Source organism: Protomyctophum bolini (genome assembly GCF_963924005.1).
Source record: "Protomyctophum bolini genome assembly, chromosome: 10".
NCBI lineage: Eukaryota > Metazoa > Chordata > Actinopteri > Myctophiformes > Myctophidae > Protomyctophum > Protomyctophum bolini.
This window is the reverse complement of record NC_137871.1, coordinates 17,348,985-17,366,454: the sequence shown is the minus strand read 5'-3', so window position 1 is coordinate 17,366,454 and position 17,470 is coordinate 17,348,985. Positions and strand designations below refer to the sequence as shown.

Sequence of the window (17,470 nt, the reverse complement as noted above, 5' to 3'; positions counted from 1 at the left end):
ACACACACACACACACACACACACACACACACTCAATGTGAACATACTGTAGTGTATAACAAAAACTCACTAATGACTTATATAATATTGACCTACACGTTTTATCTTTATAAAAATATATTTTTATCTTGTTATGCATATGCACAGGCGCACTTTAATTGAGTAATATTGTATATTATGGTGTGGATGTCCTAAAGAGGAATGAATAGTGTCTCTGGAGGCAAATTGTCCAGTTATCCAGTGTCATGACCTGGCTCTAGACGGAAGAGGAGGAAGAGGCTTTTAATAGTGCACTAAGTAATTTATTTACAATATAAACAACTTAATCATGTGGGGTGTGTTAACCAGTGAAATCAGTAGTGTAGGTGAGACTGGTGAGTGGATGTGTGGTAAATGTAGTGTGGGGTGTTGAATGGTGAAAACTGCAAACCAAAGGACAAACTAGATCTGAAGTGTTGCTGCCAACAGGAAGAGAGAGAGAGAGAGAGAGGGGTGAGTGTGGCAAATACCAGTCATTATAGAGCACACTGGAAATACTGGCCAGGTGCTCCCAATGTACTGATTGGCACCCCAATTTCCCAACCTGCAGGCCTTGTAAAGACAGAGTAGGCAGCAGCCGCAGCACAGACCCTGGTAGGCCAAGCTACAGGGGGCTGTGACATTTGGAAAATTGGGACAGACCATAATACACAAATATCTGAAAACTTTGTGTCTGTACACAGTTTGTTAATTTACCTCTGTGTGTAATATTGTACCCAAGTGTACCTGTAAGTGTTAAATTGACATGGCAGATTTTGTATATGTGCATAATATGTATTTATGTTTTCGCTCTTGGCTTATTTTTATCACGCAAAAACGTTGTGCCTTAGAACAGGGGTTGGCAACTTTGAGGCCACTCCAAACTCACTCCAGAGGGCCACATTGCATATACTGTACTGTATCAAAAATAGCAGATCTACAAGCTCAAGCTTGTACATAGATCTGCTACATTTAAAATGAATTGACATCGTGAAAAGTAACACGTTTATTTAATTTCAAATGCATTTAGTTATAGGTTACTTATGAACTTAGGTTTACTTTATGAACTTAAATGCAAATACATTGGACATACAAAATAAATGATTATTAAAATATATATAAATATTCAGATATTAACCTGTGGGGTGAAGGTGAAGTGAAGGTGGCGCCAGTTGCCCATGTATATTACTCAGTGTGTGACATCTGCATGCCATGCATGTGCTTCTTGTGTTCCAGCTCGGTCCACATGGAAGAGTCGTCAGTGTTGCAGGGAGCCCAGGGGATGCTGGTCCAGAACTGGCCCACCGTGTCCAGTGCTGCCGGTAAGCACATTGTCTCAGCGGACTGACCTGCAGTGGTCCAGTCCAGACCATTACACTCTCACTGTGGCCCCGGCCTGTGGTGGACAAAGTACTCACAGTCAAAGTAAAGAGACTCCTGGGATAATATCACTCAGCTACAAGTGAAGGTTTCACAGTCAAATGTGTACTTGGGTTAGAGTACTGAAGTACTTGCTTTTATGCAAATACTTTAAAAAGTGCACATTACGAACAACATTTTATGTTTATCTTCTCTATTAGCCTTGTGAGCTTGTAGATTTCACTATTTGAAATAGGGCTTATACAAAAGACGCCTTGTGAGCTTGTAGATCTCACTATTAGGGCTTAAGTGGTTAATTCATAATGTACTTTTTATTTATTCTTTGAAATGTATTGGAGTGAAAATCCACTAAGTGCAGTTCATATACTCACAAAATGTACTTAAGCACAGTACTCAAGTAAATTTACTTTGTTGCCGACCACCACTGGCCCTGAGTACTACAGACGACAAACTGTTTAAGTCCACAGACTCCACACTAATTATCCATGTATAAATATGGATATGGGGTCAGGACAACGAGGCCTTTTCATGGAGGGGTCAGAATAACATTTGGACTTAAACTGTTTTTCGTCTGTGTCTGCAATCAGACCAACAACTTAAACATTCAGTGATGCCAAGAGACAAAAGAACAAAACTATTACAAATATTTTCTACCAGCACAGCTGCCCCCGTAACAGAATATTTCTCTGAGGCTTATCGGAATCAGGGGAAATAATACAGTGAGGAATACAGAGGTATCGGCTACTAGATCGCCCTGACCCTCTCTTCTCACTTCCCTGCAAGGCGTGCAGAGGAAGTGACACGTGTTACACAGGCGTAGATGGCTATCACTGCTCTCTATAACAGGAAGAGAGAGAGAGAGAGTGTCAGTAGTTTATTTGATTTTCATCAGGATGTTTTTACAGAGGCTTAATAGCTGAATCACAGTGGGCAGGCACACATTACAATTACATTATGTTTCACATGCCTGTGAAATGCCATTGTACTTCCGGCAGTCTTCCGGGTGCTTCAAAACGCCACTGAGCAACTTCTATTGAAATGCGCTCACAGCGCACGCATCACAGTGTGACACCCTTGTGAGCCAAGGCACCAACCAAGTGTCGACCATTTTCCACAGATACGCATTTCCTCATTAGTGTGCCACTGTGACAGTAGGGGGCCTGCTATCTCACAGTTTACTTGCATCACCTATTCGCTGGCGAGGTCGAGGGTCAATGTTCAATACATTCTGTCCAACCACTCAATCAGGCATCTCTGTGCATAACCACAGACATGCTTGATTGATTGATTGAAGTATTTATTAACAGATTGTAGAATTACAGTACATTTCAAGCACAACTCAATACAAAACTGTTAACTGTGGACGACACCATAAAGCATTACACTTGTACACAATAGGGTCCACCATGTTCAATTCATCATAACATTTAGAGACTTATACACTTCTATATAGCCAAAAACAGGAAATCATCATGGAGGATGTAAAAAGGGGAAGAATACATATACAGTGAGGGGGAAAAGGGGTGGGATTCAGATTTTACGGGGGCCAGTTTCGAATTGCAGCCGTCCGTAGGTGCCCTTTGAGAGCGTTTTTGAAGGAGTCAAGGGATTCACATGTCTGGTTTGTTGAAGTCCTTCTCGTGTTGTGGGTGTGGACATTAAGGAAGTATTTAGACAGGTACATGGGTATCTTGGTGGTGTATCGAATCTTGTGGACCAGACCCATTGCAAGATGCTGTACTCTGTCGTCAACCCTAAGCCATTCCAGCCTGTCAAAGCAGGCAGCTAGGGGACAATTCCGACGTAACTGATATATTCGTAGTGTTGCGTATTGCCGCAAGCTCGCTTCTGTTGCTAACTCTCCAGAAGTCACGAGATAACACAAGGCAACAAACAACACACAGAGACAGGCATAACGGCACCGCCGTGGGGAAGCTTAGATATAATTGTCAATAAACTGTAATCAGACTTAAAGAGAAAATGGGGTGTTGGAAAGAAGGAGGGGGAACAGATTGAAAGAGAAAGAGTGAAAAGCGCAGGCACAAAACGTGTAGCTGGTAGCCTATGAAAAGAAAAGAAAATCACATGTGAAGTGAGGAGCACTCTTATTTTACAACAGCATGATGTAAAATAGACACTGTCTATTTGCTCAGACCTAAAATTCTCCATTCATTGTCGATGGGAATTTAATGTTTGTGTAGGACAAAGTTTGTTCACACACACCAAAAGCTGAATATAGGACGGGCTAGCGCACACAATAACAACTAAAATACCTCAATGACTACATGATACTGTTTTCTTATGCATCTCATGCATTGAATTAATATTTTTAATGATTTATATATTTCTCAGCCTTTTCCACTCAATTCCTCTAACCAGATTCTATAAACTTCATGTCCCCGGGCTGTTTTGCCCTTAAGCAAATTAGGTTTTCACCATCACACATCTATAGGCAACTAACTCCAATTTAAGCAGCAGCTTCATTTTTTTACTCATGACTCAGCAGGATAAGAATAGAACCCCCTGCTTATTTATGCATTGTGGAAAATTGCTAATTAGCTGGCTCAACTTTTCATTGGACCAAGAATGACTTTGGCAAAGTAGCCTACTTGAGAGGAATGTGAAAAGGCACTTACTTCTGTAATTGTTTTAGCAGAGGACAAAGTATGTTATTTTCCAAAGATGAAATGAATCTATTTATTGATTTAGTGTCCAGTCACATCATTGAATGTGTCATAGCCTGTGCTATTTATAACTGCAGCTTGTTTGTTAGGTGGGTCATTCACCTCATGGTGGGAACAGAAGTATTGATGGTTTCAAACTGACAATAGTAACATGTTAAAGTTTCAACTCTTGTTGATCAGCTGTAGTTCCATGTTCATGGTTTGTATTGTGTTTAGAACACTTGGGAACTACTTGTACCTAGAGCCTCCTAATTGGTATACATATAGAATACATCAAGACTATTCAATGTTCAATAAAAAAAATCTAAATAAAGCAAAAGAGTGAAAAGCAAGACAAAATAACACCGGTACAACTGTATGTTGTGAGGCTGTAGTCACTTACGCATGTAAGGCATAGAAAATCACTATAACAATGCAATTCATTGTACAGTTTATATTATTGTGAGATGAAAACTATACTGGGAGACATTATCTTGTGGGAGTCTCTCTCCCTGGAAGCCATTGCACTAAACTGCTAAATGATAGTCGATAGTCAATCCTACCTACAGGGTGCTTTGGTGTCTATTTTTTCCCTGGATGTGACACAAGGCGCCACAGCTGACAACGCCCCTGTTCCTTCTCCTGAGGTTAACGGTGTGTGTGTTGGTGTCACAGTAGTGTGTCTGTATTTTTGTGTCTGCACCTTTCTGTTATTTAATTGTGTGTACGTGCAACATGCGTTTTGCATGTGTTTGTTTGCAGGTGTGTGAGATTGTATGTGTTTTGACTGCCTGCTTTGTGTAGCGTACTAGCGTTCCTGGTGTGACAGATGGAGAGGGGCCACGCCCAGATTAACAGACTCGCATTAATGAAATCAGCGTTCTACATGCTGTCTAACCCTCCACTCTTTGCCCCCTCCCCTCTCTCCCCCACACTCCTCCCCTCTCTGTAGCTCCCTCCTGTCTCAAAACCAGTGGCACATCAGGGTTCAGACAGAGAGGGAGGGAGGGCTTTGCACAATTGGAACTATCCCCTGCAGACAGATAGGGAGAGATGCGTGTGAGAGAACAACAGAGAGACACCCTGGCAAAAGTGGGGACGAGAGAGAGAGAGAGAGAGAGAGAGAGAGAGAGAGAGAGAGAGAGAGAGAGAGAGAGAGAGAGAGAGAGAGAGAGAGAGAGAGAGAGAGAGAGAGAGAGAGAGAGGGGCACATGATGTACAGAATAGATGGAAGTTGGCTGCAGGGGACCAAAGTGTCAATGAGTTAAGAAAAGTGATGGACAGAGGCAGAGAGTGAAAGGGAAAGAGCAAACCAGAGAGGGAGGGCTGTATGAGGCTGCTGTTGCCAGGGAAGAGAGGCTGAATCGGGAGAGGGATAGGAAGAGGGAGAGAGTTTGCAGCTACTCTCCATCAGCACCAACGCTGTCACCGTGACTCCTGTGTCCGACCGCGTCACTGGAGGATTTAGTTTCCACAGCAACCATTCATGGCAATAAAGATTAGCGAGATGTAGGGAGGCAAAAAAAACAAGGGGAAAAAAACAGAGGGGGATAAACATAGTGGGAGGGAGGAGAGGCCAAACACTGGGAAATCAGCTGATGACGGAGGAAAGTGATGAAGCATTAAAAACAGAGTGGAGGAAAGAGTGAGATGGTTCAAGGCTAGGGATGCATGTGTCTGTGGTGTGGTGTGTGTGTGTGTGGGGGGGGGGGGGGGGAGGATAGGTGATGGTCAGAGGGACAGAGGGAAGGTGGAGCAAAGAGAGAGGATGCGAGGAGCCTGACCTACATACTTTGACGCTGTACTGCAGACTGGTAGGTTTTAGTGCAGGTCTTTCTGCACCACTGCTTGGTGTTATCACATACAGTCACACACAACGTGGACACACATATCAATAGAGACAGCATCTTGCAACAGGAGTGTGTGTGTGTGTGTGTGTGTGTGTGTGTGTGTGTGTGTGTGTGTGTGTGTGTGTGTGTGTGTGTGTGTGTGTGTGTGTGTGTGTGTGTGTGTGTGTGTGTGTGTGTGTGTGTGTGTGTGTGTGTGTGTGTGTGTGTGTGTGTGTGTGTGTGTGTGTGTGCGCACGCGTGCGTGCATTTTGGGGGAGTGGTCCGCACCCCCCAAAACGCTAAGACTGGACACCCACTTGTCCAGTGGAGATATTGCTCTTGTTTCTACCACAGGGACAGGCTCTACATGTCTCAATGGAATAGCAGGGAGACCACCTCCCACCACTGCAGATGTAGATGTACTCGTTTTTGTACCTTCTTTACTCTGCCTACTAATTTGCTGTGGGATTAGGCTCAATCCACAAGACTAGAGATTGTGGTGCATGGGAGAATTGTTAGGAAAGTCCTCAAAATGCAAGCAAGTCTGACATACTTTTGGGCTGTATTCTTAGGCAAGGCGATCTAAGGAGATCTGTGACACATTGCTAACTCAAGGTAGAACTTTCTAGAAGCTGTCAGGGACTTTCTGTTTCTGAGCCCCTTCCAATCCTTTTCTATTTACTCATGGATTTCAAACATTTGCTTTAATTTATTGTGTTATTCTGTTTTTTCCATTTCGCCCCCTGTATTATATTCAGATCCAACTCTCAATCTTTCAGGTCTTCAAAACCTTCATTTTCCAATCTCTTCATCTATCACTTTCACTTGTTCAATCTCCATCTCTATTTCACCTCTCACCACTGTGGCTTTCTCTCTCTCTTTTCTCTCTCTTTCTGTTCTGTGGAGAATTAATCTGATTTAATGCTCTGTTGTTTAGTCATGTCATTATTAAGGACTTTGATATAATAGCATATAGACATTCAAACACACATACAGAGGTCCGTACAGGCACTCACACCCCACGTAGACTTGGCAGTGTTTTTTATTGCAAGGCTGTTAAGGACATTCTCTTGGCATAGCTTATCTCCACCATCTGTCGATTCCTCTGGGATCATGCACCACGGTTGGCAACCTGGTATGAAACACAACATTATAATATATTTGTGTAGTAGCCCACACTTCACAATTGCTGTTAAAGAGATACAGCCAGCCAGTATGGTTTTAATTCCGGAATTACTTTACCTCTGATTTACTGCTACCGGTTTGAGAAATATATGGTAATTCATGCAGTGATGCACACACATTCTCCTATCACTACCCAGGCGAAGGGATGAAAACAGACTAGAATAGGTTTTGCGTAGATGGCAACATCGTGCCATGTTTCAACCAGAAAGCGAACAGTGCACCCACAGTAGCGCACACACACACACACACGCGCGCACACACACACACACACACACACACACACACACACACACACACACACACACACACACACACACACACACACACACACACACACACACACACCGACAGAGAGCAACACACAAGGGGCGCAGGTGTTCTCTCAAATAAGGGCGTGGTCCCATGCTGAGGGTGATCTATCATAACAAACCCACCATCCCCCAGCACTGCAGTGCCCCCCCCAAAAAAGAAAAAAATACAGAATAGTTACTGAAACCTTGTATCTCCATCTTTCTTTCTTTCTTTTCATAGATAGCTCAAAGTCATTGAAATAATTGAAATAAGCTTATTAAGTCTCATAATTATATTAGATCGATTGGAACCATTTCTTTCTTTTCTTTTTTTTTATTTCATGAACATGGACATGCAAGGTTTTTGACCAACAGTGATACAGTATCTGCACCTTCACCATTTTGGCTGCTAATGCTTTTTCTTTTCTTTTTTTACATTCCTTCCTCCCTCCTTTCTTACCTGTTGGTGGTGAGGATTGTGTTTCATATGCGCATCCTTGCACTTCCTCGCCCCTCTTCCTCTTCCTCCTCCCCTCCTCATCCTCTCCCTTCCGAATCGTTATGTAACGCTGCACTGCACTCCACTGCGCTGCGCTGTGCTTCTGCCCATGCAGCTGGCCAATGGTAGGACGAGACGATGGAATGAAATGAAAGTGGACGTGGCAAAATGGAGCTTGGGTGATTTAAAGTGGCTGTGAAAAAAATCCGTGCAGAGGGAAGGGAAGACACAGCACACATAGCAACATAGTTAGGTGAAACTTGGGGACAGATACAGAGATATTCACAGCATCTGTATATTCTGTCTGTGTGATTGCAGATTACAATGTTACTGTTAAACATGTTGATAATATATACAGTGCGAGAGGATGAGACTGAATGCAGATAGTGTTCAGTTGGTATACAGAGAGAGAGGATGGAAAGACAGGCTAGGGGATTTGGACATCACTTGAACTATTCACTGTCGCCTGTAATGTTCCCATTAGTGATTGCTGATGGACAAGCTGTGTAACTACACATTGCATTAATGTTACCATAAACACTGATGGGCGTAATTAAGGCTCTATCAATAACTGGGAGGGATGGGTGTTGGCGTGCTGGGGTTTCACGCTAGATTAGATGAAAGGTCAGGGAAAGAGAGAGGGGGGCGGGGGGAGGTGTTATGTGAGAGAGAAATGAAGAGAGGGAGTGAGGGAGATTTTTTTCCCTCTGCAACAGCCATCGTCAAATCAGATAGAAGCATCGACTGTGCAGGGATCAGTGTTGGGTGAGACGTGTACCTCTGTTACCATCGTAAAGGAACAGAGAGGCAGAGAACGAGGAGAGAGTGGTGGATGAAGGGGGAAAAGAATGAAAGCTGCAGGCCCACAGCACGAAGACATATCCATCAATCGGACTGTTGAAACATCCACAGTCTGTGACATATTTGCAACTCATGCACATACTGTACCAAAGGTTAACACCATTTTGTTGGTAGTAAACCACCATGAACATGTTATGGGTTGTTGAAAACATAAGAAACAGCATTGAGTCAGGAAATGGCTGCAGTGTGACCTTTTCAGGTTCATTCTTATATAGCCAGATCCAGTAATGTCTGCTTATATATCTTCTTATTTTTTTTAACCTACAATGAAATACACCTGCAATGTCTCTGACACTATCTGTCTATATGATAGGGTTACCTATCCGGATCAGTCTGCCTGCTCCCAACAGGACTCATCACTCTCAGTGGTCCGGTTTTGTTTATGCCGGCAGGTTTGCTTGGCAGTTCTCCAAGGACAATAGTAGCTGTGTAAATCAAATGTCAATGTTCTTGTTACGTCCTGGTGTGCATGGTGAGGACCTCAGTGCACCACAGCGCAGCAAGGCAGGTAGTGATAACAATCACAAGATTAGTGTGTTTTAATGCAGGGGACCCAGGAAACACATGCACAGCTCCCAAACTGAAACATTGAGACAATCTGACTGGGTTACACAACTAATATACACTTGGGGGGTAATTACAAATGAGATGCAGCTGGGCCAGTCAGGAACGTAGAACTAAGAAAAGTACAACATGGATATACTGTAACAGTCAATAAGACATCAATACCATGCACTCTATTTGTGTATGTAAACTTTGTTGTTGTGTGTGTGTGTGTGTGTGTGTGTGTGTGTGTGTGTGTGTGTGTGTGTGTGTGTGTGTGTGTGTGTGTATAGCTATTGTTTATATTACCCCAGCAAGCAAAGTCAGGACCTTGACGAATTAGTGACGTCTTGATTGTGGCCAGATCAAGTGAAACCAAGACTAGTCAGATCTGGCCCAGAATATCACCTGATTTCAACCAACATATATTTTACCCACTAAGACAGACGTCCCTGGATGAATCAGAGAGAGTCCGATCGAGGCCAGATCAACTTAAATCATATCATAACTATAGTCAGATCTGGCCCAAAATAAACTATATTATTTAATCTGGTGAAGACGTCCTGGAAATGACGTAAAGATCATCCCCATATGGGCTGTGATCTGGCCTAGTCCTGAACGTCACCGGAGTCACTGGAGGACGTCATCATAACGTTATCATGACGTCATTTGGCTTGCTGGGTTCTATTTATGTGTTACCTTCAGCTTTCATTTTCTGTTGACATTGTAATACTGTTCAGGATTCAGACGAGGATGCTATTTCTTTGTTTCTTTCTCTAGAGAAGTAAGACTCTTTCAGTTTACCTGGAGCTGACTCTTGTGTCTGTGTCTGGATGAGGAGAAAGTGGTGTCTGCAGGCTCTAGCATCCCTGCTCTGTCCTGTCCTCATCTCCCCTTGTCTCCAGTCTACTTTTTCAACTAGTTTCAACTAGTTCAGCACATGCAGCAACAACGAGAGAGAAGCTTATGGAAGAATGAGACATTAACCACTTAAGCCATATAGCAGTGTCACACAAAATAGCCTCAGCTTGTGATTCGAGGATTCTCTGCGAGACGGGGAAGCGATTGTTTGTTTTTCACATGATAAACGATCCCGTCCACCATGGCGTGTCAGCTTGGACAATGTACTCAGGCCCACGCTGTCACTACACTTTCCTTGTTGAGGTAACAAAATCGCTCCTCTCCCCCAACCATACTAGGGACAATTTCATTCAACTCAACAAGAGCTGCAATACGAGGAAAATTCATACTGAAGAGTGGATATATCTAACCACTTTTAAGCAGGAGTCACAATTTGGGCATGTCATTATAGGTGAAAATAGTCCAAGCATGTCAACATATTGTCTCAACCACATTTAATCACGATCCACAGTCCACTGTGAGCTTGTAGATAAGCTATTGGCAAAGAGATTTGGTATAGAGGAGAAAAAGAGCTCCAAGTAAGACATCCCATGTGAAGTGTGTCTCATCCCAAATCCCATGTGGTGCCTTTTTAGTATGGTGATGATGTCGGTAACCACATACTGTAGTAACCATGCTGCTACCGACTAATCATTAGTTGGTCCATTAGTCACTAATGGACACCCAAACACATACATGTTTGAGCGGTTAGCACCGCTCAAAAAGAAAAACATAAAAGGGATGTGTGAGGAAAGTATTGTGTGGAATTAAGGGTTAATTTTGCACCACCTATAGCTGAATAACACAAAGTGTTGGATTTGTGACCATGCTCCTCTGGTTGAGTACATCTGCTAATGAGCAGTTGTTCATGGGCATGCTCCCACCCCTTTAATGGTCTTATTTATTTGTGCAGAGAAGAGGTATCTCCTTCAGCAGATTGATGGGTTAGTAGGGGGGCTGTGCCAAGTGTTTCTCTGCTGCAGTAAGTCATGGGTTACAGAGAGACTTGAAGAGGAACAGAGTGACTGGTGGTAGCGAAGAGACACAGTTTCACACCTGCCTGCTAACTATCTGTAGGCTATCTGCTCAGATGGGGGATGGGGCAGTCGGCTACATTGTAAGGCAGTTCACTTCAGTGACGACCCGCCCCCATCCATGCACACAGTCACACACACACGCACACACACGCACACACGTGCGCACACACACACACACGCACACACACACACACACACACACACACACACACACACACACACACACACACACAAATAGCCAAACAAGCGCACAGCTCACATAATGGTGTTGGTATCTGCATTTACCTTCTTATGCTTTAGCACGGTTCTGGTCAAAGTTAATCCCAATGTCATCTTTCCAAACATGCACTCAGTCAGTGGGTAAATGACACATTTAACTTTCCATTAAAATGCCACTGCTAGCACTCCCTGACCTTTCCTTTCCTGTCCGCAGGGTGGAGGGTTTGATATGTTTAGCCATGGCCAGGCGGGTGCCTTTTGATTGCTTTCTACATAACAGACAGCGGGGTGAAACCTCCCATTTGTACCGTGTCATGCTTGTTTCACACAGAATATCTGCGAGTATGGGGCGATTATCCATGATATAACAGTGGATGCCAAGGAGGAAAACTTTGAGAACTCTTCGTTACACACTGAAGTATGCTGCCATTGAATGTCATGTGGTCACAGATAGCTCTTCAAATCTCCTGTAGAAAATGTTAATGGCAACATGAACATGAGTTTGATACTAGAAAATACATATCGGCCCCCTGGTACAGCACTACCATGAGGCACATTTGAAACGCTGTCTAAGCTTCGCACATGCAGTCACGCACAGCAGACAGGGGAAAAAACATTATCTAAATCTTCAGTCAGTGATTTCACTTAATTCAAATATCACTTATTTTTTTGTTTTGTTGTGATAATCCTCTCTACTATAGAGTGTGCTGACCATATAAGGAGTTCCTCCCTGTCCCCAGTTAACCCCTGGGGGTCAAAAAACCTTAGGTTTTGTTTTTGTTCTCTATCCTGATTGGATGAAAGCTTGTGTCCCAAGGCAAAAACGAAACCTAAGGGTTTTTGACTGAAATCACTGACACCCCCTTTAAATATGTGGTGCGTATTTATGATGTAATAACCAATTTGAATAATTCTGGCTTTTGTGTGTGACGTCATGTGGCAGCCAAGTCTATGTTTGTCTTATTCATCCCCACCCCATGACGTACAAAAGCAAACAAGAGTTAACACAAATGTGATTTTCAATGTAAAGTCAGGGTATAATAATATGTCATCTTTCTCTTTCTGTTCCCTTCAGATGGTGAGGGGGGAGAAGTGTCCCCCCCAATGGGAGCTGGCGTTGACAGCAACAGCTGGCACTTCCGCTACGGAGCCGGTGGCCCGGGTGCACCTCCCCAGCACCTGAAGCCCGGTGACGTTCCCCCAGAAGCCTTCATCATTCCCGGCTCGCCAGCCATTATCTCCATTCGACAGAACCAGGACCAGGACGACAAGAGTGACTTCATCACATTTGGCAAGAAAGAGGAGGCCAAGAAGAAGAAGAAGAAGAAGAAGGAGAAGAAAGATAAGAAGGATAAAGGCAAAGATGATGGCGATGAGTAGAGGAGAAGGAATAGAAAGAGAATGGAATATGGAAGGGGCATTGCTAATACAGAGGTACCAACCAACGTCCACAGAGGGTGAAAAGAAACAGTGTTGCAGTATTATCCAGAATTACATTATCACACAATCTAACCGTTAATAACTTCAAACTCCCTCTGTGAAAATCTGGCCCTACCAAGATTCCTTTTCACCTGCAATCCCTTAATAAGGTAAATTGTTAATATCGCCTTGAAGAAAAAAATACACTAGATTTCTCTCCACGCCCCCTTGTGCCTATACTCCCAGAGCTGATTTGTGGCCTCGCCCCTTTTGAATCAGGAGGGGTCACAAATCCCCCCACCCTCTGTTTTCAACCTTTCACCCACTTGGCATGTTGGCACCTCTGTTTTACCCCACTCCCCAGCTATAATGTGTAAACCACTCTCTCTGAGAGAAAACTACAACTTGTACAACAACAACAACAACAATAAGAAACAACAAAATGCTCTGTGCCAGCCAAGGAAAAAGATTTAAAAGGAAATGAGAAGAAAACAAAATGAAAAAAAAAAAAAAAGAAAGTAATCAGAAGAAATAGGAACAAGTTTGAGTAACATGTATGTTATTTGGAGCTGGACACACTTTACTTGTAAATAGCACAGGAGAGAGTTGCTGAAGCTAAGGCTAACATGACACTGCTGCAGCTTCCTTTGGTGTTAACCGTCAGTGTTTCCTAAGATGGCAACAAAATCATGCACGCACGCATACACACACACACACACACACACACACACACACACACACACACACACACACACACACACACACACCACACCTATATACAGACGCAAATACACAGACTCATCATGACGAAGTGGACACTGAAAGCACTCGAGACCTGGAGAGAGATGAAAAAAGAATGGAGCCAAAAACGACCAACATCAAAGAAATGTGCATTAAAATAGACACACTGCAAGCTTTCTGCCCAGCACGGTCTCCTATAGACGGCACACATGTGTGCATCAACTCTCTCAGGTTGGAAGCAGTCACTCCCTGCCTGCTCACTGCTTTCTTAAGGGACACAGAGAGCTACATCTCTTGCTAGAAACCCAACCGCCTAATGCAGAGAGCAAAGGAACGATGGAGAGAGAACATACCTGAAATTCTCCTGGGAAACCACAGAGTGGAGAGTTACCAGCTGAGCTGGCCAGTGGCTAAGTCCTTTGTCACTGGTCTAGGATGAATCCTTGTAGAACACCAAGAAGGTCTCGCGCTTTTGATAATATCTTCTCTTCTGTCCCTGCTACTCAGCAAAAGTCTAATGCTTTCTGCTCTGAATGTTTGGTAGCAACTCATCCTTACCTGATTCCCTGATTTTACCACTACTCTCCTTCCCCCTACTTGGCCCAAGCTACCACAAGCCACTCCCATTCCATGACCCAACTGCCCTGCAAATCCATCCCGTATCATACCCCACTGACTGCCTCTTTATGTGATGATAAGAATTTGAGAACATGATCTCATTTTGTGCATTTGTACTCAGAGAAGAGGCACAATTTACAACACTCTTGCATTTCTTATTTTTCTATGTATCTCTTTTGATTTTAAAGCTTTAACATCAGTGGTTCTGCTTGTCATGCCCACTAACCCTTTGCCCCTCAGTCTTTACCATAGACCTCCCCACTCTTTCCCGCGCCCAACCCCCACCCAAACCCCCTGCTCTGATCTCCTTCTCAGGAAGGGTCCTGGGAATGGCCGAATCTGAACATTGTGGTGTGCTGGCAACAGCATGGAGTAATGTGGACAAGGCCTGGGGAAGACCAGTCGGGGGTCGACTCTGTGAACTCCTGTCAGACGTCTCTCTAAGTGCAAAACGGTTCAGTGCTTTTAAATTGTGAATATGATGTTCATTTCCTGTTTGTAGTCACTGATGAGAGGGGACCAGGTGGGATGGGGTGGATTACAGGAGGGGTAGAGGCCTCGGGTAAAACAGGCCGATAGGTGCCGTGGGCTGGCCCTCCCCTTCCATGTACGAGAGAATAAAGTTGTCCATGAAATTGGTTGCTTAGGTCTTAGGATTGTTGAGTCAAAAGAGGTGAGTCGCATATTGGCTTCTATGTACGCTGTAAATATAGCGTAGACTTGCTTTTCATTGATTGTCTCTATATTAGTAAATTAAACCTGCTGAAAATATATGGGCATCTCGGAATTCCCATCCTTACAGCTCTATCCCACCAATCCTCTCTCAGGAGGTTTTGTAAAGAGGCGGAGACACGCCTCTGCCCTGCTTCTATTGGTCCCTCTCCCCTGCCTGTAACTTGTTGCCACGTCCCCAAAGTTTTGCGGCTCAGTATGACGTCACTCCACTAAGTGGCTGCTGCATGTACTGCTCAAACAGAAACACATACTATATAGAGAAATATATATATAAATAGATAGATGGCTATGATTTTATTCTTTTGTATTATCATTTTACTTCATGACTCGCACAGGAGATATTTGTATGTACTACTGTCTCTGCCAAGCATCTTCTACCTATTGCCACCCTTCACACTCCACAGACGGTGGTGTTGTATGGCGTTAACCTAACCTCTTTAGATATTTGTAAATGCTAGTGTGATAACCTTGAACGCAGCTCTGTTCTGATTTTCTGTTTCTCCCCCCTCCCCAAATATGATTTATGTTTTTGAGAATAAGCAAAGGAAAAAAAAGAAAAAAAAACACTTCCTGTGTCTGGCTTTGACATGATCTAACTAACACTGTAATATTGTAACTGAAATATGTATGATCCTATGATGAGTTATCTGTTTCCTTTCACAAAAAGAAGAAAATGACTGAAAAAAAAGTTTCCATTGTAAAAAACTAAAAAAAGAAGAAAAAAAAGGTATATGTAGTGTATGCTTGTGTTTAGTGAGAGTCCATGCTGTCATTATTCCCAATGTATGGTGGTTACCTATGGTGGTGATGTGCTGTCCTAAATGGACATCACAGATCTGTTGTAAAACCTTTTTTCTTTTTGGACACCTGCTCATCAACTGTGACGGTGAAGTAGTGAATTTCATTTATTTTTCAGCTTTATTTTTTATTTTACCTAAATGGATACAGTGGTAATGTGTTTTGTTTATAAATCACAAAATAAAGTTTTCTTTCTTAAAAATGAGATTAAGCTTGTCACCTTGGATGCTTGTTTGGTGGGTAAACTAATGTGAATTTATAAATATTTACTGTAGTCTTTATAAGACCAGACTTAAAAAAGGGCATTTTGAAGGTTAATTTGTTTACTTATTTAGTCTGAGAGAGTGAATTTATCCATACATGAACCCTAGTTTCCAGATTCTGGGACAAACAAAAGTAGCAGTAAGTAAAAGTAAGCTTTTGCAATGTGTTGTGAGCTTGTGGCTATTTTCAGTGATGAGGTTTTGTGAGGGTAAAAAGGAGTGGTTGAATGTCAGTTGAGACGTTTGAATTGCAAAACTTTCATTTGTGTTCAGTATACGTATATTTGCTATCTACAATAGGGGCTGAGAGGGAGACCAAAAAGGATGGATGACAAAGAGAAAAGATTGAGAAACAGTCAATCTGGCTCTATAGAAACGTATCCCTCTTCAGATTTGTGAGAGGGTGACAGATATATCTTCTGGCTGTATAGGCTGTCTATAGTTCTATGCACCCATCCGACTGCAGACTCTGCCACAAACAGGCAGTCAGAAATGCTCAGCCTCAGGGACGAGAAGACTGGCTGAGTGTCCTGTCTCACATTTATCTTTCTCTCTTCTTCGACTAAAGCCATGGTCACAGATGGTTGAGAGAGTCCCCAGTGAGTGGAGGCTTTTAGACCCAACGTTTACTTAATTTGATAGAGTGGTTGAGTGAATTGATTCTGGCCCTGTGGGTAAGTTGTTTTGCTGAAAAATAAATGTCATAGGAGAGACATCGATCATGCTGGCCTAGATATACTGCAAAGCCATCATTCATCTAAATTTGAATCACGTCACCGCATAAATCATGACTGTCGGGCAGAAACCATGTATCTATATGCATATTTAATATATTTTGTGTTTTCATAAATAAATGCCCTATGTTATGGTTTTTGATATGACAGTGTCACACAAAGATAGCTTTTGTTTAATGTTTGCTTATACAAGCCCAGAAATGTATGGGATGCCAGGTTAAAAGTGGTTTAGTCTGTCTGTGGGTTTTATGAATACTTCAATGAAAACTACTAACAAGAACGTGTGACAGAATCGCACACACATTGGATCATTTGAACACAGTACAGTAAAAGGTTCCTATACCAGACAGCAACATTATACGTATAACATTACTTTACTTTTACTCCTGCAAAATCAAGTGGAAATACAACTATACAATTCACATAATTCAGCACTGCGTCACAAACACAACATATTAGCTGAATTGTGCAAAAGTGTAATGTCCACTTTGTGGTAAATGTCCGAAAGCCAAATGACTAACTGCCAAAAGTGTTACTTTCTATTGTATCAATTGCTAGTCTAGCCTAGAGAACATGGGTTATTCATAGCATAGTGTTTAATGAATAATTATTATGGCCCTCTGAACTTAATTCTGTGTCTTCGCGCCCCTATTCTCTTATGCATCTCATTCAACCCTTTGAAATAGGTAATTATTTGAAGTTCTCTCATTCTCTCTGTCTGACTTTCATCTCACAGTC

General features: G+C 42.8%; 2 protein-coding genes across 5 annotated transcripts in view; both read left to right on the top strand.

The window, feature by feature from the left end:
* Positions 1-15,942, top strand: part of LOC308322088 (protocadherin alpha-C2-like) — a 117,478-nt gene extending 101,536 nt beyond the window's left edge. For all 4 annotated transcript variants that reach the window (XM_080773285.1, XM_080773286.1, XM_080773284.1 and 1 more), the window contains exons 3-4: positions 1,255-1,340; positions 12,500-15,942. In XM_080773285.1, the coding sequence (XP_080629411.1) occupies positions 1,255-1,340; positions 12,500-12,804 (391 nt within the window). In that variant the 3' untranslated portion in view covers positions 12,805-15,942. The remainder of the gene's footprint in view (positions 1-1,254; positions 1,341-12,499) is intronic.
* The window catches only part of LOC308322188 (protocadherin beta-7-like), a gene marked incomplete at both ends in the record, with an annotated part of 175,041 nt that overhangs the window by 149,083 nt on the left and 8,488 nt on the right, over positions 1-17,470 (top strand). The window lies entirely within an intron of this gene.